The sequence below is a fragment of the Microcaecilia unicolor genome, chromosome 4 (genome assembly GCF_901765095.1).
Source record: "Microcaecilia unicolor chromosome 4, aMicUni1.1, whole genome shotgun sequence".
NCBI classification, from domain to species: Eukaryota; Metazoa; Chordata; class Amphibia; order Gymnophiona; family Siphonopidae; genus Microcaecilia; species Microcaecilia unicolor.
In genome coordinates, this window is record NC_044034.1 from 245048386 (window position 1) to 245070603 (window position 22218).

Here is a 22218-nt window from a genome sequence, read left to right on the forward strand (position 1 = left end):
GGACCAGGGTAACTTCAGACACTTGGGTTCTGGAAGTCATCAGAGACGGCTACAAGCTAGAGTTCTGCCGACCCTTAAGAGACGGGTTTGTACTCTCTCCCTGCAAGTCTCCGGTCAAAGCTGTGGCAGTGCAGCAGACCTTGGACAACCTGATACGCCTGGGTGCGGTCGTTCCGGTGCCAGAAAATCAGATTGGCAAGGGACGTTACTCCATTTATTTTGTGGTACCAAAGAAAGGAGGTTCTGTCCGGCCTATCCTCGACCTCAAAGGGGTCAATCGGGCCTTGAAAGTGCGGCACTTTCGCATGGAGACTCTCCGCTCTGTTATAGCGGCAGTGAAGGCAGGGGAGTTCTTGGCTTCCTTGGACATCAAGGAAGCGTACCTGCATATTCCCATCTGGCCTCCTCATCAACGCTTTCTGCGTTTTGCAGTCCTGGGCCAACACTTCCAATTCAGAGCCCTCCCTTTCGGGTTGGCTACTGCTCCGCGGACCTTCTCCAAAGTAATGGTGGTCATCGCGGCCTTCCTGCGAAAGGAAGGAGTACAAGTCCATCCTTATCTGGACGACTGGTTGATCCGAGCCCCCTCTTATGCAGAGTGCGGCAAAGCTGTGGACCGGGTGATTGCTCTTTTGAGCTCCCTGGGGTGGATCATCAACTGGGAGAAGAGCCAGCTGCGCCCGACTCAGTCCCTGGAGTATCTGGGAGTTCGATTCGACACCCAAGTGGGCAGAGTGTTCCTGCCAGACAATCGGATTGTCAAACTTCAGGCTCAGGTGGACCAGTTCCTAGTAGCCTCTCCTCTTCGGGCTTGGGACTATGTGCAGCTGTTGGGCTCTATGACGGCCACGATGGAAGTAGTGCCCTGGGCCAGGGCTCATATGAGACCACTACAACACTCTCTGCTGCAGCGCTGGACTCCGGTGTCGGAGGATTATGCTGTGCGCCTTCCCTTGGACCCAGCAGTGCGCAAGGCGCTGAGCTGGTGGCTGCAGACAGACAAGTTGTCTGCAGGAATGCCTCTGGTGACCCCGGAGTGGATTGATGACGGACGCCTCTTTGTCGGGCTGGGGAGCCCACTGCTTGGGAAGGACAGCGCAGGGGCTCTGGTCTCCTGCAGAGGCAAAGTGGTCTATCAACCTCCTGGAACTCAGAGCCATTCGGTTGGCGCTTTTGGAGTTCATCCCGGTACTGGCGTTGAAGCCAGTACGGGTCCTGTCGGACAATGCCACGGCTGTGGCCTATGTCAACCGCCAGGGAGGTACCAAGAGCGCCCCTCTAGCCAAGGAGGCCATGAATCTATGCCAGTGGGCGGAAACGAACCTGGAACAGCTGTCAGCGGCCCACATTGTCGGAGTCATGAATGTCAAGGCGGACTTTCTCAGTCGCCATACCTTGGATCCCGGAGAGTGGCAGCTATCTGCTCAGGCGTTCTTGGACATCACGAAGCGCTGGGGCCAGCCGAGCCTAGATCTGATGGCGTCATCGGCCAATTGCCAAGTGCCGCGCTTTTTCAGCAGAGGACGGGACCCTCGATCCCTGGGAGTAGATGCTCTTCTCCAACAGTGGCCGACACAGGAGCTTCTCTATGTGTTCCCGCCCTGGCCCATGTTGGGCAGGGTGCTAGACCGGGTGGCAAAGCATCCGGGTCGGATAATCCTGGTGGGTCCGGACTGGCCCAGACGTCCCTGGTATGCGGACTTGATCAGGCTCTCAGTGGACGATCCTCTGCGGCTGCCAGTGGAGCAGGGCCTGTTGCATCAGGGTCCCGTGGTGATGGAGGATCCCTCCCCCTTTGGTCTTACGGCCTGGCTATTGAGCGGCAGCTTCTGAGAAAGAAGGGCTTCTCAGACAAGGTCATCGCCACTATGCTGAGAGCGAGGAAGCGCTCTACTTCTACTGCTTACGCCAGGGTTTGGCGTACCTTTGCAGCGTGGTGTGAAGCAGGCTCACTTTCTCCCTTCACTGCTCCAATTTCTTCAGTGTTGGCGTTCCTGCAAGAAGGTCTGGAGAAAGGCCTGTCGCTCAGTTCCCTTAAAGTCCAGGTAGCGGCTCTGGCTTGCTTCAGGGGCCGCCTGAAGGGTGCTTCCCTGGCTTCGCAGCCAGATGTGGTGCGCTTTCTCAAGGGAGTTAATCACCTGCGCCCTCCTCTGCACTCAGTGGTGCCTGCGTGGAATCTCAACCTGGTGCTAAGAGCCTTGCAGAAGCCGCCTTTTGAACCTTTGTCGAGGGCATCTCTGAAAGACCTGACGTTGAAAGCAGTCTTTTTGGTGGCTATCACTTCAGCCAGAAGAGTTTCCGAGCTCCAGGCACTCTCATTTCGAGAGCCCTTTCTGCAGTTCACTGAGGCAGGAGTGTCTATTCGCACAGTGCCTTCCTTCCTGCCCAAGATTGTTTCTCGCTTCCATGTGAATCAGCAGCTCTGTCTCCCTTCCTTTCGTAGGGAGGACTACCCAGAGGAATACTCTGCTCTCAAGTATCTGGATGTGAGACGAGTCATCATCAGATATTTGGAAGTGACTAATGATTTCCGGAAATCGGATCATCTGTTTGTCCTGTTTGCAGGTCCTCGTAAGGGTCTGCAGGCTGCTAAGCCTACAGTGGCAAGATGGGTCAAGGAAGCCATTGCAGCGGCTTATGTGGCCGCGGGGAAGGTGCCGCCTATCCAGCTGAAGGCTCACTCCACTAGAGCTCAGGCGGCCTCGATGGCAGAGGCCGGGTCCGTCTCCTTGGAAGAGATTTGCAAGGCGACAACTTGGGCTTCGGCCCATACCTTCTCCAGGCATTACCGCTTGACTGTGGCTGCTCGGGCGGAGGCCCGGTTTGGAGCTTCAGTGTTGCGGTCAGGGATTTCTATGTCCCGCCCTGGGTGAGTACTGCTTCGGTACATCCCACCAGTCTATGGATTGATCAGCATGATGATATGGAAGGTAAAATTATGTATCATACCTGATAATTTTCTTTCCATTAATCATAGCTGATTAATCCATAGCCCCTCCCAGATATCTGTATTGTTTATATTCTGGTTGCATTTCAGGTTCAAGTTTAGTCTTCAGTTCCTGTTCAGGAGGACTTCGTGTTCAAGTTTTTCAATGGATTCTTCAAGAGTTGAGACGAATTTGTGTTACAGTGAGCTGCTGCATTCCTCTCCCCTCCGTTTTACGGGGCTGGATTGAGACTTAAATTCTGCCGGCGCTCCCTCCCGCTTCGTGCGGCAGTTGGGCAGCTTTGTACCCCTCCCGCTTCGGCGGTGTTAGGGTCAGTCAGCTCCTCCCGCGGTTGCAGGATAAGCCAGATCCCCCCCGCATCGGCGGGTGTGGTGTCCCTCCCCCGCTCCGCGGGGATGAGCTGGACGGATTCCCCTCCCCCACTTGTGTGGGGATGAGCTGGGTTAATTCCCCTCTCCCGTTTCGGCGGTGGTGAGCTGGGCAGAGTGTCCCTTTGTGGGTGTAATTCTCTAAGTGCTGAGTCCTGCGGATGGAGCTTGGATATCGACATACTGAGGAGTTTCCGGCAGCACATGACCACATATAGGGAGGCAAAAGGATTGCTCTCTATCTCCACCTGCTGGTAGATGGACACAACCCACCAGTCTATGGATTGATCAGCTATGATTAATGGAAAGAAAATTATCAGGTATGATACATAATTTTACCATCCACCTAACACTTGGTAAGCATTATGCACTTCCACTTTTGTTTTTAGCGTGGATTTACTTAGTGCCTCTGCAGTAACTGAAACCAAGTTTAAGTGCACAAATGACATTTTCAGTTCAATAATTGCAGAGGATAGGCTGGGCACACCTCCAGCAGCCACTGCACAGCCTTTATACTTAGCACATTTTCATTTTTGCTGTCAAAGCTTGCTAAGTGCAAAAACGTAGCACATTTTAGTAAATGACTCCCTTAGTGTATTATACATGCATATGTCTACAAATGAATGAATAGATAATCAATATGCACGTTAAAATGTTTTAATACACATACCAAAAGATTTATCGAAATAAATATGTGAAACAAACAGAAAAATATGCAAAATTTAAGAAAAAAAATATTTAAATCTGAGAATTAACTGAAAATTTCTTGGCCATGCACATCCCTATTAGATATGTCCTTGCTGTAAGGGCTCCTTTTACTAAGAAACAGTAAGCTCAATGCGGGTTACCACTTGCTATACATGACGTACCGCTGGTCTACCGCAGCAGTCCGGCGGTACTTCCTACCGCTAGCATGCCGTCATTTCCGGCGCTACAAAAATTTATTTAGTTTTGTAGCGCCGGAGTGTACCCAGCTATAATCGGGCAGTTCCACACGCTGCACGGTTACCACCGGGTTAATGCAGGAGCCCTTACTGCCACTTCAATGGTGCACGGCCATTTCCTGCAGAAAGACGAGACTTCCCTTTTACCAGCTGCAGTGAAAGAGGGTCTTTGCACCCGTGTAAAAGATGCACCGACACCAGCACCTGCCCCCTTTTGCCACAGCTTGGTAAAAGGGGCCCTTAGGGGGTATCTAATCTGTCCTACTCTTTTTCCATTCCTATTTCTTTCTAGCAAATGACTTTCCCAAGTTCTGCCAGGAATCTGGATATTGTCTCAGAACAGTCTTTTACTCTCCTTGTTACACACGTCCTAAATGGTGAAAACTTGATAGCTGCATGTGCTCCAATATCTACCATATCTTTTTTTTTTGTTTGTTTTTAAACTATCATGCCCAATATCAGTTACCAAGATCCAAGTTCATTCTGTACATGGTTACTGTGAGGCATATTTTCAAAGCACTTAGCCTTCCAAAGTTCCATAGAAACCTATGGAACTTTGGAAGGCTAAGTGTTTTGAAAATATGCCTCCGTGTCTCTAAATCTATGCCCTCTTCAACTCTACGGAATACAGTCATACCATTTTTGTGTTAGAGAGACTTATCTCTTTCCACTCTTCTTTAATTAACCACCTTGGTACCTTTCGATGTGGGATTTTGGTTATACCTTTGTGGTGAGTTGGTTAGAATAGCCAATAATAATAATAAAAAAAATCCCCCAGGCCTGGGCTTTGCTTCCTTTTGTGCATGTGATCATGCCCAAATATTTTTTTTTCTAATATTCCCTTCTATTTATTTATTTATTTAAAAAAACATTCATATTCTACCAATCATGAACAGGCTTGGGCAGATCCCAATAAATATTAAACATTGATATAAATACATTTGCTAAAATCCCAAACAGGTTAGTAAAATCAACAAAACATACAATAAACCAGCTTTCCTTTTTGATTACAAACCACCTCTAGTGAAAATTCTTTTTTTTTTTTTTTTTTTGGTATATTGCACCTTTTCTCCATCTCTGGAATTGTGTCCCCCCCCCCCCCCCCCCCCCCCACTTTTCCTTCCATACTTTGGAAGAATGTTTGTTTATACGTTAGCTAAGAAGTCTGACATGAGGGGATGAAGTAGTTCTCACTACATTTTTTATTCCTCTTCTCTCACTTTGGAACTGTGTAACTACTGGCTCATTTGCAATAAAAGTTGTTTAATTATATGGTTAACACCTTCCATATTAATTCTATCTTAAAGGGCCTGATTAGTCTTGGTATCCCCATGATACCCACTTCTCCTCTTCCTCCACACTCTATCTCAGTTGATAACACCCTCATCCTCCCCGTCCCATCTGCCCGCAACCTCGGAGTCATCTTCGACTCCTCCCTCTCCTTCTCTGCACATATCCAACAGACTGCCAAAACCTGTCGCTTCTTCCTCTTCAACATCAGCAAAATTCGCCCTTTCCTTTCTGTGCACACCACACAAACTCTCGTCCACGCTCTCATTACCTCTCGCCTTGACTACTGCAACTTACTCCTCACCGGCCTCCCACTTAGCCACCTATCCCCCCTTCAATCCGTTCAGAATGCTGCCGCACATCTTATATTCCGCCAGAACCGATATACTCATATCACCCCTCTCCTCAAGTCACTTCACTGGCTTCCGATCAGTTACCGCATACAATTCAAGCTTCTCCTCCTTACCTACAAATGCACCCGGTCTGCGGCTCCTCACTACCTCTCTACCCTCATCTCCCCCTATGTTCCCGCCCGTAACCTCCGCTCACAGGACAAATCCCTCCTTTCAGTACCCTTCTCCACCACTGCCAACTCCAGGCTCCGCTCATTCTGCCTTGCCTCACCCTATGCCTGGAACAATCTTTCTCAACCCCTACGCCAAGCCCCCTCCCTACCCATCTTCAAATCTCTGCTTAAAACTCACCTCTTCAATGCTGCTTTCGGCACCTAACCTTTCGAGAAATATAGTATGCCCTATCAGATCGACTCTACACTTGTCTTTTAGATTGTACACTTGTCTCTAGATTTACACCTGTCTTTTAGATTGTAAGCTCCTTGAGCAGGGACTGTCCTTCCATGTTAAAATTGTACAGCGCTGCGTAACCCTAGTAGCGCTTTAGAAATGTTAAGTAATAGTAGTAGTAGTAGAAACCATTCAGTTAAGATGGCCAGAAATAATTTCCAATTGTAGTACTTGAAAAGCATGTGATCAGGCATTTGATTAATTGATGCTGGTGTACAGAGGGAGCAAACAAAAAGGAGCAACACTGGGCCTTCAAGACTGAGACAACAGGAGTATTTTATTGATAAATGATTCATCACAAGCCGTGTTTCGGCGTTAAAGAACGCCTGCCTCAGGGGTCAGAGATTGGATGTAAATAATGTAAACAATGTATGAATCCAATGCCTCCGAACGGGAACGGAGAAAATCTTTAAAGCCAAGCGTGCCTTGTGGAAATAGCAGCCGCAATAAAGGAAAACACTCCTGCATATTGTTTACATTATTTACATCCAGTCTCTGACCCCTGAGGCAAGCGTTCTTTAACACCGAAACACGGCTCATGTCGGGTCATTTATCAATAAAATACTCCTGTTGTCTCAGTCTTGAAGGCCCAGTGTTGCTCCTTTTTGTTTGTATACTTTGTAGGTATGCTGGTTACCCTCTCTGTTTGGTGTACAGAGGGAGAAAATATTCTTATTCTCTAAAATAGTGGTTCTCTACCAGTGTGTCGGGACACACTGCTGTGTCCCCAAGAGGTGGGAAGTGTGTCACAAAAAATTTGATGTAGACAGCAAACCTGTGTTTCCTTTACAATCATCAGTGCCTGTAAGCTGAGAAGACCAGCAATCTTGGGAGTTAGATCCTTGAAATCCCCATAATTAGTCCCTATTTCTGCTTCCTCACAAACTCCAATAATAATTTCTGCCACCAGCGCCAACTGAAAATGTTGCAGGTCTGCTATTCATAAGTTCTGTTAGCTATATAGTTTCTAAGTAGCATATTTACAGGTTTTTGTATTGCTTCACAATATCTTGCAGTGGAAGGATTTTGTGTTTCTGTTACTAAGGTGACACCAGAATTTGAATATATATTTGTTTTGTTACATGACAGGTGAGAAATCTGGGACTGATGTGTTGCATATAGTTTTTTCATGACAAATTCATACTAAAATTACAGTTAAACAATGAAATATTTAGGTGTGCTTTGTTCAGCTGTGAATTTTAGTGTTTGGTGTGTTACATACATGAACGTTGTCTGTCAGGTGTATCACAGCAGAAGAAAGATAGAGAACCACTGCTCTAAACTTTGGCAAGTTCACTGAAGCAAAATGTTCTAGAAATGTTCACAAATCACTCACCCTTTCTATTCAAGTAAAATGTTTTGTTCAGGAATCGATATTTCTCAGCACCCACACATGCTTGTTTTTCTTTTACCCCCTCCCCCCCCCCAAAAAAGCAACAAAATTTAAATTACCAACTTTTTCCACATCAACTGTCTTAGCTAAACTTTCTCTTTGAACCTGCTGCTTGTTGAGCCATCAGCCAGTCAAATGACTTTTAAGCTGTGTCGTGGTTACCTGATAATTGTCATGTACACTTTTCCTGTAGGCATGCCCTCCTCTGAATGTACATGCTCAGCACAAACTTTCAACCAGCCAGAACATTTCCAGATTTTAAACAATCACGGTTATTTATTTTTATCACTCCACAGTCTCACTTGTGCACCTCCTCCAAATGTCTTCTCTTTAATTTTGATCATTGTACAAGCTCACCCTGAGTTAAGAGTGCTTCCTGCACCAGAGACATATATATAGCACTGTCTCTGTCTCTAAAATAACTTCACAGCCAGTGGCTATCTATTTTACTTCTATGAAGCTGGCAAGAATGCCATGGCACTGTTGAGAATGACTCACAGATAAGATGACCCTGCTTTTACTGATGGGATTTTGAAGTTGAAATTTCTCAACGTATACACAAGTATGTACATACCATATATACTTGACTAGAAGTCAATCTCCTGTATAAGTTGAGGGCAGATTTGGGACTAAAAATGGCCAAAATTGGTGCGACTTGTATATATGGTAACCATTTGGTTAACTGACACAGCCAAATCTGACCCCCCTTCCCAACCAACAGGTCTTTCTCCTTGACACAAACACACACACTTCTCCCTGCCTTACTCACACTCCTCTGCAGCCAGCATATCCTTCTCCCTTCCTCACTCACATCTCCTACCCAGATCCAGGATGCCCTCTCTGCTGCAGTGCCGCTGTTGTATAGAAGACATTTGAGTACTGAACGCGCGTGGCCGTCCATTGAGTGAGCGAGGAGGAGGGGATTGTGATGCTGCTGACAGAGGTGCATACGGGTGGGGTGGGGTGGAGAGAGAGAGGTGATTACTGCTATTTTTTAGTGTCTATTCTTATCCAAGAATATGTTACCCTTAGATAAGATGACCCAGGGTGTCTTGTGGGATTTTTTTGTCTAAATTTCTGAACTTATAGTCGAGTATATATGATAATCAACATTAACAATAATATAGAAACAACTTTAACAAGAATCATAAACTGACAGGAAAATTTGTAGCATGCTGATACACTTTACTATGTTGACTATGGATCACATCATGATGCATGCATTTCAAAGGGACATAATAATCATTAATGTTTTGTAATAACTGGGTTTTTTTGTGTGTGTATGAAATTTATTTTCAGGGCAAACGATCAGAAGAAACTTAATATTACTACAAATGGGAATGGCACAGACATGGAAACTCAGAATCTGGATCTTAACTTATACTTAGGAGTTTATGCAGGTAACAAGATAACCTTAATCACTTGCTCTTACAGAGTGTCCTGAAAGTGTGTATTTCAGCTTTCTCCGAGGACAAGCAGGCTGCTTGTTCTTACTGATGGGTGACGTCCACGGCAGCCCCTCTAATTGGAATCTTCACTAGCAAAAGCCTTTGCTAGCCCTCGCGCGCCGATGCGCACCGTGCATGCGCGGCCGTCTTCCCGCCCGAACCGGCTCGTGCCGGCCAGTCTTCTTTTGTCCGCGCTCGTTACGGTCGTGTTTCGCCGTTCGCGCCCCAAAAAGTTGACCTCGCGCGTCGTTTTTCGACTTGTTCTCTAAAAAAAAAAAAAAGGGTGTCGGGAGGAGGCCTCTTGGTATTCTCCCTTCCCGTACTTCGAGTTTTTTGCCCCGGTAAGTTTTCTTTCGTCGTCGGGGTAGGCCCTATTTAGGCCTCGGTCAAAGTTTTTCTTCTCACTATTTTTGTGGTGCCATTTTCGCCATTTCGAGTTTTGATCTCGCCGGCGCGATTTTTCCGCCCATGACATCGAAGTCTTCCAGCGGCTTCAAGAAGTGCACCCAGTGCGCCCGGGTAATCTCGCTCACTGACAGGCACGCGTCGTGTCTTCAGTGTCTGGGGGCTGGGCACCGCCCTCAGGCCTGTAGTCTGTGTTCCCTTTTACAAAAGCGGACTCAGGTAGCGAGGTTAGCCCAGTGGAACATTTTGTTCTCGGGCTCTTTGTCGGCATCGGCACCGGGAGTATCGACTGCATCGACGTCGTCGGCGCCTGGACCTTCATCCTCGCCCCCGATTGCATCAAGTGCATCGAGGCATCGGCCCTCTGCATCGGGGCGTCATCGGAAGGCTGCGTCAGTGTCGGTGTCATCGAGACCTCCACGTCTGCTGATGTCGTCGGACGGTGGTGCTTCGTCTGGAGTGCAGGTGAGGGCTGTCCATTCCCCTGCTGGTGGCGGTGAGCCTTCGGGTGGGTCTCCCCCTACCCTGAGGGCTCCTGCGGTACAGCCCCCCCCCCGAGACCGACCCTCTTCGGCCTTGGCCCCGAGGAAGAGACGGCTGGATTCTACGTCCTCCTCGTCGGTGCCGGGAAGCTCCGGTGACGTACTTCGCTCCAAAAAATCGAAGAAGCATCGTCATCGGTCCCCTTCCCGTGTCGGCACCGAGAGCTCTGGGTCGCCGAGGGAGTCAGCACCCAGTAAGCATCGGCACCGAGAGGACCGCTCGCCCTCTGTTCAAGAGGTGTCAATGCGCTCCCCTTTGGACAGCCCTGAACAGCCTCCACGCCTGGAACAGGTTCTGACATCGACTCCTGCATCGGCTTCCATGTCTTTTTCTACAGCTGCTCTGCACGAGAGCCTCCGGGCCGTTCTCCCAGAGATCCTGGGGGAGCTGTTGCGCCCTTCCCCTCCGGTACCGGGGGTGCTTGCGCCACCGGTACCGTCGAGCGAGGCGCCGGCTGGCCCATTGTCCGGGGTGAGGTCTCCGACATCGGTGCCGCTTGCGGTACCGACTGCGGTAGTCTCCCAGGAAGGCTCCCCGACTACATCGGCGGAGGGAGCTTCGCCGGTGCGGGCGAGGGAGTCTACCTCTCGATGCTCCCACCGTGGCCGTGGTTCCACGGAGTCGAGCCGGGCACGGTTGCAGACACAGGTCCGTGAACTTGTGTCTGACACCGATGGTGAGGCCTCGTGGGAAGACGAAGGAGACATCAGATATTTCTCTGACGAGGAGTCTGAGGGTCTTCCTTCCGATCCCACTCCCTCTCCTGAAAGGCAGCTTTCTCCTCCCGAGAGCCTGTCTTTCGCTTCCTTTGTCCGGGAGATGTCTACGGCCATCCCGGTGGTTGTGGAGGACGAGCCCAGGGCTGAAATGTTTGAGCTCCTGGACTATCCTTCTCCACCTAAGGAAGCGTCCACAGTACCCATGCATCATGTCCTCAAAAAGACATTGCTGGCGAACTGGACCAAGCCTTTAACTAATCCCCACATTCCCAAGAAGATCGAGTCCCAGTACCGGATCCATGGGGACCCAGGGCTGATGCGCACCCAGTTGCCTCATGACTCTGGAGTTGTGGATTTGGCCCTAAAGAAGGCCAAGAGTTCTAGAGAACATGCTTCGGCGCCCCCGGGCAAGGACTCTAGGACCTTGGACTCCTTTGGGAGGAAGGCCTACCATTCTTCTATGCTCGTGGCCAAGATTCAGTCCTACCAGCTCTACACGAGCATACATATGCGGAACAATGTGCGGCAGTTGGCGGGCTTGGTGGACAAGCTCCCCCCTGAGCAAGCCAGGCCTTTTCAGGAGGTGGTCAGGCAGCTGAAGGCGTGCAGAAAATTCCTGGCCAGAGGGGTGTATGACACCTTTGATGTTGCGTCCAGGGCCGCTGCTCAAGGTGTGGTGATGCGCAGACTCTCATGGCTGCATGCCTCCGACCTGGAGAATAGAATCCAGCAGCGGATTGCGGACTCGCCTTGCCGTGCGGATAATATTTTTGGAGAGAAGGTCGAACAGGTGGTAGAGCAGCTCCACCAGCGGGACACCGCATTCGACAAGTTCTCCCGCCGGCAGCCTTCAGCCTCTACCTCTACAGGTAGAAGATTTTTCGGGGGAAGGAAGACTGTTCCCTACTCTTCTGGCAAGCGTAGGTACAATCCTCCTTCTCGACAGCCTGCGGCCCAGGCTAAGCCCCAGCGCGCTCGCTCTCGTCAGCAGTGTGCGACTCAGCAGGGCCCCGCGGCTCCCCAGCAAAAGCAAGGGACGGGCTTTTGACTGCTCCAGCAGAGCATAGCCGACATCCAAGTGTCAGTGCCGGGCGACCTACCAGTCGGAGGGAGGTTGAAAGCTTTTCACCAAAGGTGGCCTCTCATAACCTCCGATCAGTGGGTTCTCCAAATAGTCCGGCAAGGATACACTCTCAATTTGGCCTCAAAACCTCCAAATTGTCCTCCGGGAGCTCAGTCTTACAGCTTCCAGCACAAGCAGGTACTTGCAGAGGAACTCTCCGCTCTTCTCAGCGCCAATGCGGTCGAGCCCGTGCCATCCGGGCAAGAAGGGCTGGGATTCTATTCCAGGTACTTCCTTGTGGAAAAGAAAACAGGGGGGATGCGTCCCATCCTAGACCTAAGGGCCCTGAACAAATATCTGGTCAAAGAAAAGTTCAGGATGCTTTCCCTGGGCACCCTTCTCCCCATGATTCAGGAAAACGATTGGCTATGCTCTCTGGACTTGAAGGGACGCCTACACGCACATCCCGATACTGCCAGCTCACAGACAGTATCTGCGATTTCAGCTGGGCACACGTCACTTCCAGTACTGTGTGCTACCCTTTGGGCTCACCTCTGTGCCCAGAGTGTTCACCAAGTGCTTGGCTGTAGTAGCAGCGGCACTTCGCAGACTGGGGGTACACGTGTTCCCATATCTCAACGATTGGCTGGTGAAGAACACATCCGAGGCAGGAGCCCTGCAGTCCATGCAGATGACTATTCGCCTCCTGGAGCTACTGGGGTTTGTGATAAATTACCCAAAGTCCCATCTTCTCCCAGTGCAGAAACTCGAATTCATAGGAGCTCTGCTGGATTCTCGGACGGCTCTCGCCTATCTCCCAGAGGCGAGAGCCAACAACTTGTTGTCCCTCGTCTCGCGGGTTGAGCGTCCCAGCAGATCACAGCTCGGCAGATGTTGAGGTTGCTGGGCCACATGGCCTCCACAGTTCATGTGACTCCCATGGCCCGCCTTCACATGAGATCTGCTCAATGGACCCTAGCTTCCCAGTGGTTTCAGGCTGCTGGGAGTCTAGAAGACGTGATCCACCTGTCCACGAATTTTCTCAAATCCCTGTATTGGTGGACGATTTGGTCCAATTTGACTCTGGGACGTCCCTTCCAAATTCCTCAGCCACAAAACGTGCTGACCACGGATGCGTCTCTCCTGGGATGGGGAGCTCATGTCGATGGGCTTCACACCCAAGGAAGCTGGTCCCTCCAGGAAAGCGATCTGCAGATCAATCTTCTGGAGTTACGAGCGATCTGGAACGCTCTGAAGGCTTTCAGAGATCGGCTGTCCCACCAAATTATCCAAATTCAGTCAGATAACCAGGTTGCCATGTACTAAGTCAACAAGCAGGGGGGCACCGGATCTCGCCCCCTGTGTCAGGAAGCCGTCAGCATGTGGCTCTGGGCTCGCCGTCACGGCATGGTGCTCCAAGCCACATATCTGGCAGGCGTAAACAACAGTCTGGCCGACAGGTTGAGCAGGATTATGCAACCTCACGAGTGGTCGCTCAGTTCCCGGGTAGAGCGGCAGATCTTCCAGGTGTGGGGCACCCCCTTGGTAGATCTCTTCGCATCTCGAGCCAACCACAAAGTCCCTCAGTTCTGTTCCAGGCTTCAGGCCCACGGCAGACTGGCATCGGATGCCTTCCTCCTGGACTGGGGGGAGGGTCTGCTGTATGCTTATCCTCCCATACCTCTGGTGGGGAAGACTTTGTTGAAACTCAAGCAAGACTGAGGCACCATGATTCTGATTGCTCCTTTTTGGCCGCGTCAGATCTGGTTCCCTCTTCTTCTGGAGTTGTCCTCCGAAGAACCGTGGAGATTGGAGTGTTTTCCGACCCTCATCACGCAGGACGAAGGGGCGCTTCTGCATCCCAACCTCCGGTCCCTGGCTCTCACGGCCTGGATGTTGAGAGCGTAGACTTTGCCTCTTTGGGTCTGTCAGAGGGTGTCTCCCGCATCTTGCTTGCTTCCAGGAAAGATTCTACTAAGAGGAGTTACTTCTTTCTATGGAGGAGGTTTGCCGTCTGGTGTGACAGCAAAGCCCTAGATCCTCGCTCTTGTCTTACACAGACCCCGCTTGAATACCTTCTGCACTTGTCTGAGTCCGGTCTCAAGACCAACTCTGTAAGGGTTCACCTTAGTGCGATCAGTGCATACCATTACCGTGTGGAAGGTGAGCCGATCTCAGGACAGCCTTTAGTTGTTCGCTTCATGAGAGGTTTGCTTTTGTCAAAGCCCCCTGTCAAGCCTCCTACAGTGTCATGGGATCTCAATGTCGTTCTCACCCAGCTGATGAAACCTCCTTTTGAGCCACTGGATTCCTGCCATCTGAAGTACTTGACCTGGAAGGTCATTTTCTTGGTGGCAGTTACTTCAGCTCGTAGAGTCAGTGAGCTTCAGGCCCTGGTAGCCCAGGCTCCTTACACCAAATTTCATCACAACAGAGTAGTCCTCCGCACTCACCCTAAGTTCTTGCCGAAGGTTGTGTCGGAGTTCCATCTGAACCAGTCAATTGACTTGCCAACATTCTTTCCCCGTCCTCATTCCTGCCCTGCTGAACGTCAGTTGCACACATTGGACTGCAAGAGAGCATTGGCCTTCTATCTGGAGCGGACACAGCCCAACAGACAGTCCGCCCAATTGTTTGTTTCTTTTGATCCCAACAGGAGGGGAGTGGCTGTGGGAAAACGCACCATATCCAATTGGCTAGCAGATTGCATTTCCTTCACTTACGCCCAGGCTGGGCTGGCTCTTGAGGGTCATGTCACGGCTCATAATGTTAGAGCCATGGCAGCGTCGGTAGCCCACTTGAAGTCAGCCACTATTGAAGAGATTTGCAAAGCTGCGACGTGGTCATCTGTCCACACATTCACATCTCATTACTGCCTGCAGCAGGATACCCGACGCGACAGTCGGTTCGGGCAGTCAGTGCTTCAGAATCTGTTCGGGGTTTAGAATCCAACTCCACCCCCCTAGGCCCATGTTTGTTCTGTTCCAGGCTGCACTCTCAGTTAGTTGGTAAATTTTTTAGGTCAATCTCAGTTATGTCCTCGCCGTTGCGAGGCCCAATTGACCATGGTTGTTGTTTTGAGTGAGCCTGGGGGCTAGGGATACCCCATCAGTGAGAACAAGCAGCCTGCTTGTCCTCGGAGAAAGCGAATGCTACATACCTGTAGAAGGTATTCTCCGAGGACAGCAGGCTGATTGTTCTCACAAACCCGCCCGCCTCCCCTTTGGAGTTGTGTCTTCCCTTCTCTTGTCTTGCTACATATGAGACTGGCCGGCACGAGCCGGTTCGGGCGGGAAGACGGCCGCGCATGCGCGGTGCGCATCGGCGCGCGAGGGCTAGCAAAGACTTTTGCTAGTGAAGATTCCGATTGGAGGGGCTGCCGTGGACGTCACCCATCAGTGAGAACAATCAGCCTGCTGTCCTCGGAGAATACCTTCTACAGGTATGTAGCATTCGCTTTGTGCGTGTCATTAAATAGAATTCTATCAGTTGATTCAGTAATATCTCAAGTAGGTTAGCAGAGCAAATTTCTTCCTGACTAAATTTGATGGGTAATTTAAAACGCCTCTCCACAAAATAGATTGGATGCAGACTGTTTAGAATAAAAATGTCTGTGGTCATAATAACTGTTTGAAAACTTAGGAAGATTGGGGGGTAATTATTAGGATGTTGTAAAAATTGGGCTTTTACCACATCTTAATTTGCTGAGGGAGTAAGAAACCAGTGGTACAAGAACAACTCTGCTTGCAATCTACCACACAACCAACATTTATTTTTCCACCCTGGGAGCATCAGGCAGCAAAGCCACAGCTTGATTGCTTCTGGGCTGCTGCTTCAAGGGGCTGTGTGAAAGTATTTTGCCCCTGTTCTGATGGCCCACCCAACTGTCCCCAACCTCCCACCCCTGTAGATTCCTTTATGCCGACCTACCAGGGACAATGGGAAGGGATTATTTCTGTCTGGTTCCTTTAAGAAGTAACCTGGGAGCATCAGACTGCAGGTTTGCAGCCCAACTCTACCAGGAAGGAAAAATGCTTCCACCGTTTTTTCTGGTAGTATCTTTCTAGGAAAACCTTCATCAAACAGTGAATCGTAATGTAAACACTCCCACTTTAAAAAAAAAAAAAAAAGGAGGAAAAGACCTCATACAACTGCGGCAAACTTCACAGAGATAAAGGCTGCTGAAACAGCCAAACAACATGTCTAGTTGAAAATGTTGATCATAGATTAAAAACCTCCATTTTCTTTTTTTCTAATCCTGAATGTGTAATCAAAAATGAACAGATGTGATCAAAATAAGACAAAATGGATGTTTAATCTTCAACACTTCGGTTTCTTAAAAGTCATGATAAGTGAGCAAATTGAAATCACAAAAAGTGCACTTAATCTTAGAGTGATTATATCTCAAAAGATGGTCGCTCAGTCTTAGCAAGATAACTTGAAACAGTGTGGTATCTGCGTGGATGTTTGGCTGTTTCAGCAGTCTTTATCTCTGTGAAGTTTGCCGCAGTTGTATGAGGTCTTTTCCTCCTTTTTTTTTTTTTAAAGTGGGAGTGTTTACATTACGATTCCCTGTTTGATGACGGTTTTCCTAGAAAGATACCACCAGAAAAAAAGGTGGAAGCATTTTTCCTTCCTGGTATTGTTCAGATTGATATTCAAAACTGTACAGTTTTGCAGCTCTGTATTTTGCTAATTAGAGATCTCAGAGACCGACTTGAACAAAATTTAGAAAAATATTGACAGGGCTCAAATCCTCTATCTCCCCCCCCCCCCCCCCCCCTCGATGATTGCATGTGTTCTTTAATAGCATAAAAGATCTTATCTGTGTAGCTTGCAGGTTGGCACCTAAAAGATGAAAAGTTAAGTATTGGGACTTCTCACCTGCTTTACAGAATGAAGTCCCCATGAATGCTTTGCCCCTCATTACCTTCACACCACCCATGGCTAAAAATCTATGTGCTGAAATCCAAATGCTTAAAACACTGGCGCTGTACAGAACAGCACCGGAAAAATAGCTCCAGGACAGTGTGGCAGTACAACTCCCTAACGCTCAATGCTAATGGTATGCAAATGTAGGTGTGCTGTTAGCGTTGAGCATTACGGAGTTCGGGGGGAGGATTGTGCCTGGGGCATATGCAGAAGAGCTCTCTTGCGCGAGTTGCCGGTTTCCGGAACCTTGAATTGGGCAGTGATACCTACTTAAATAAGGAGTCTGCTGGTATTTGTCTTGTCTATCAGTCTGTACTGAACACATGTTGCTGCTGGCACTGTATTGTTTTTTTCATCATAATGCTTATTATCACTCTTTTTGCTATTTTTCTAAAACCTACTATAACAAAGCCAAGTCTTGGTGGCTGCATAGCCCACTTGGTTCTTTCCGCTTCTCGGCCTTTTCGGACACCCTAATGCCAGTTCAGAGCTGATAACTATTTATTTATTTATTTAGATTTTGCTCACACCTTTTTCAGTAGTAGCTCAAGGTGAGTTACATTCAGGTACACTAGATATTTCTCTGTCCCAGGAGAGCTGACAATCTAAGTTTGTACCTGAGGCAATGGAGGGTTAAGTGACTTGCCCAAGATCACAAGGAGCAGCAGTGGGATTTGAACTTGCCACCTCTCGATTGCAAGACTGGTGCTTTAACCACTAGGCCAATCCCCCTCACAAGCAGTGTTATTCTGGTTTAGGGTTTCTAGTGGTAAGGGCGCCCTCGTGATATGCACTGTTCTCTGAGCATTGGAGGGAATAAGAAGTGTCCTTATTTGCATCCTTTTGACAAATTAGCATCCTATTTTCGCTGTTCCTTTGCAAGCTGGTTCTTTCCCACGATAAAGGGCGTTGTGCATTCTGTGCAGGTAAATGCGGGTGCCAGTCTGGCGCTAATGGCCTCTAGCGCCCGTGATTACTTCTGAGCATGGGGATGAGTACCTAAGGGGGAAGGTGCTTTCTGGCCTGGGGAGCTTACTGTTCTGTCCCCAGTTGTGTGTGTATGTTTTTGTTTTGATAATACTGACAGTACTGTATTGAATTGTAAGCTGGACCAAGCACCAACTTCCTGCTAGGACACGTGGGGAAGATTTCAAAAGTGCGCCAAAAATTAGGTGCAAAAAATATGGGCCTAACTTAAGGCGCAAACACTTCCATGGCCAAGACTGGTGTAAATGGTCACGCCCAAAGTTGAGACTTCCTCACATAAGTCATAGTATTCCATAACTTACATGCAACTGCAAGACACACCTCTGACCAGCCCATGTGCAAGCTTCCTTTATAGTTGCACACTAAGGCCCAGATGCACTAAAAAAAAACGAGCCAGTAACGTGGGTTTTAAACTGGTTCAAGCCAGTTCAACGAGCAAGTAGTAAACCGTGCCATGCACAAAAGGCTTCTCTGATCCATTTTCCAATCACGGTAGCAACTAACGAAAACGGAATGCAAACAAGCTAACTACTATAGTAATGTGGACGCGTCGCGATGCACTACCGATTCCGACGAATGCACAAAAGGAATCCGAACCCTTTACTGTGATATATTGAACGTGTGCTCAGAGGTTGCTGGTAAAAGTCCAGAGCTGTCATAAGCATGTCATAACACATCCATGTAGTGCACGCATAACCCTCCGACGTGCTACTTATATGTTGGAACGCGCGTGTGCACATTTGTCGGAGAAGTCATGGCTGCACGTGGGAGAGAGCCCAACTTCTCCGACATGGACTTGCTGTGGCTGGCGCAGCTGTTCACCATCAATGAGAAGCGCCTATTCCCCCGTCCGGGGAAAAGGCACAATATAATGCGAATGGACCAAGGCTGGGAGATGTTGCAACTCCTGTTCAATAGGCGTTCATCGTACCCCAGAACCGTAAGTATTGTCAGCATATATGGACGTTCGTATGTGCGTGTACAATAAAGGTGTTTTCTAGAAGGTGGGGTGGAGCTAATGACCATTGGAATTGGGTGTGTGTACTCGCCCTCGGCATATATGAATGTTCGATATGTGTGTATACAAAAAAGGTGTTTTCTAGAAGGGGGGTAGAGCTAATGAGCATGACAGTACATCATTGCTTTTTTTATATATATTTCTTTTCATCATTTAGGAGCTAAGTTTACAGAATAGTACCTAAGTGCAGTTATACACATAACTACAAATTAGTGCCAATTAGCACCACCAATTAATACAAGTTAAGGGCTATTATTGAAGTTGTGCCTAATTTAACAATTAAATTAGGCGTGCAGCTGGCACTAGTCTATAAACTGCAGGCACAAATTTGTGTGCTAGGAAAATCTGGGCATGCAATTGTATAGGATGAGGGAGATTATCTCTATTCTAATATTTATTGGTTAAGATGGTAATTTTACAATTGCTATTCACACTTTAAACATCCAAATTCTAGCACTTATACATTCTTGTAGGTAAAACATATAAGGTAGTGTTTCACAAGAGGGCAGGACAAAAGGTTTAAGCCACTAAAATGTATAGTGCTGTTGGAGGCATGTCAGAAGCGGTACTGGGGAGTGTCAAGGGTGGTGCTATGCCAGCGACTTCTGTCCCTGATTCCAGAGAGCATGCTGACGTACATCCAATGCCAGATAAACATTGGGACAGACCACCTTTAAATCAGGAATAAGTGCCGCAGCAGCTTGTCTCTCTGACTGTGTGCATTGGTGCTGTCTACAAGAAACCTGAAGGTCTGTGAGCCTAATTACCATTTCTGTCCATCCAGGTCTGTCATCTGAAACTCCTCAATCTCCACACCTGCTGTTTCTCCCACCTAAAAATATGATGCAAAACAGGGGCGTAGCCAGACCTCAAAGTAGGGGGGGGGGGCACAATTTGACCCGCCGCAACACCACATACCTTGGCTGGTGGGGGTTCCCAACCCCCGCCAGCTGAAGCATTTCTCAAGCACTGCTCTCCTTAAATTGCCTGCTCTTCTTCCCCTCACATTGTGCACCATTGAGTCATTTGATTTGGCTACAGAAGTTTTTCCTTCCATGTTTACAGAAGTTCCAACTGGCTTTGAGCGCTGTTCTTGAGGGGTATGGGGGGATACGCATACAGAAGACCTGTCCCCCAGTGCAGGAGGAATGTATCCGATGCTAGTGTGTTGTGGTCCTGAAGCCTGGAACAGTACTGAGGGACTTTGTGATTGAGTTGAGTAGCAAAGAGATCCACCGAGGGGGTGCCCCATGTATAGAGACCACTCGTTTGGTTGCATGCCCCTGCTCAGTCTGTTGTCCAAGGCTGTTGGCTTTGCCTACTAGAAAAGTGGCAGGAAAGAGCATAACATGCTGGACAGGCCAGTGCCACATTCAAACAGCCTCTTAAGAAAAGAAGTCGTGATCTGGTGCCCCCCTGCTTGTTGGTGTAATGCATTGCAACCTTATTGTCTGTTTGAATGAGTACAACTTGGCTGTTGATCTTTGATTTCTGAAAGCCTTTAGAGTGTTGCAAATAGCATGAAGCTCCAGAAGATTGATCTGGAGATCTGTTTCCTGAACCAAGCACCTTGAATGTGAAGCCCATCAAATGAGCTCCCTACCCCAGGAGTGATGCATCCGTCGTCAGCACTTTCTGCAGCTGAGGAATTTGGAATGGAGGTCCCAGAGTCAAATTGGATCAAATAGTCCAACACAATAGGGAGCTAGCAAGCTTCGGGGACACTTGGATGACATCTTCCAGATTTCTTGTGGCTTGGAACTACTGAGAAGCTAGGGTCTGTTGGACAGTCTTTCACACCACAAAGCTCTTTTTAGCTTGTTATAAGCTCTAGACTGGGCAACACGGGTCATGTTACCCACTTGTGAGAATATAAGGCCTGCTGTCCTCTGAGAATACCTGCTACAGGTAAGTATCTACACTATTTGGTACATCCAAGTTCTGAAATTATTTTCCATTCTAAATGTTTAGGGCTGCAAAACATCTATGCCTGCCATCTTACAAAACATGACCAAGAGATCACTATAGAAGATTTGGGTGGTACAACATTCTTTATATTTCAATTGCGTTTTGTGATTTGATGCCTTTTATATTTTATTTGCTAATGGTGTTTCTCCGAGGACAAGCAGGCTGCTTGTTCTCACGACTGGGTTGACGTCCACGGCAGCCCCCACCAACCGGAACAAAAACTTTGCAGGCGGTCCCGCATGCAGGGCACGCCCACCGCGCATGCGCGGCTGTCTTCCCGCCCATGCGCGACTGTTCCTGCTCAGTTTTTTTCGATTCCGCGCTGAGGAGAGACGTGTTACCGTCTCTCTCCTGGTCAGCCCCGGAAACCGGATCGCGGGCTAGCCGCGAATTTTCTTTTTCGTGCGCATTCGCGCTTCTTTTCTTTTCTTAAAAAAAAAAGTTTTTTGTCCCCTCGTCGTCTTAGCGTGGGGGCGCTTCGTTGTGGCCTTGTGGCCGCTCGGTTGTTTCTTTTTCGGGTGTGCTTTTCACCGCCACCATCGACGACTTTGACTTCGCCGACGCGATTTTTCCGTCAGTCCTCGAAGGTCCCGAGTGGATTCAAGAAGTGTGGTCGGTGCGGCCGGCACATCTCGCAAAACGATAATCACGCTTAGTGTCTCCAGTGCCTTGGCCCGGAGCATAATACCAAGACGTGCACCTTGTGTCTCAGATTGCGAAAGCGGACACAGGTGGTGAGGCAAGTTCGTCGGGACCAACTTTTTGGAACTTGTGCCGGCCTGTCGACGGCATCGGTGTCGACGGCCGGGTCTTCAGTACCGGTACCGATGTCGACGAAATTGACACCGACGATGGCATCGACCCCAGGAGCACAGGTACCGTTGGCCCGCCGGACCTCCGGCGACGGCAGGGGTGAGTGGCCGCGCGGGCAGTCGGCCCTGGCCACTCCCTCTACCCAGGGCCATCGGGACCGAACCCTGTCAGACCCGATCCCTCGAGGCCGGGGGGTTCTACCTCCTCTTTATCTCTGCCACCGAGCGTCGATGATGGGCACCGAAAGAAACCAAAGAAGCATTGGCATCGGTCGCCCACGGCTCATGGGACTGCTAGTTCCTGCGCCTCCAGAGATGAATCGACACCGAGGAAACGGCAGTGCCGAGAGGAGCGTTCCCCCTCGGTCGAAGAGGTGTCGCTGAGTCAGTCCATGGGTGCTTCGGTACCGTCTCCTGGACCCAAGCAGCTTCCGGCACCGGCACCCACACCGGCCCCCCTGCCTTTCCCGACAGCGGGCCTGGACGAGTGCCTCCGAGCCATCCTTCCAGGGATTCTGGAAGGGCTGATGCGCCAGGCCTTGCCGGCCCCGGGGGTGCTTGTGCACCCGGCGCCGTT

The 22218-nt window shown here is 49.2% G+C and overlaps 1 protein-coding gene across 1 annotated transcript in view; it reads left to right on the forward strand.

The window, feature by feature from the left end:
- Positions 1-22218, forward strand: part of ABCC4 (ATP binding cassette subfamily C member 4) — a 520751-nt gene that overhangs the window by 169619 nt on the left and 328914 nt on the right. Inside the window, exon 18 of the mRNA XM_030201377.1 lies at positions 9046-9146. Coding sequence (XP_030057237.1) covers positions 9046-9146 — 101 coding nt within the window. The remainder of the gene's footprint in view (positions 1-9045; positions 9147-22218) is intronic.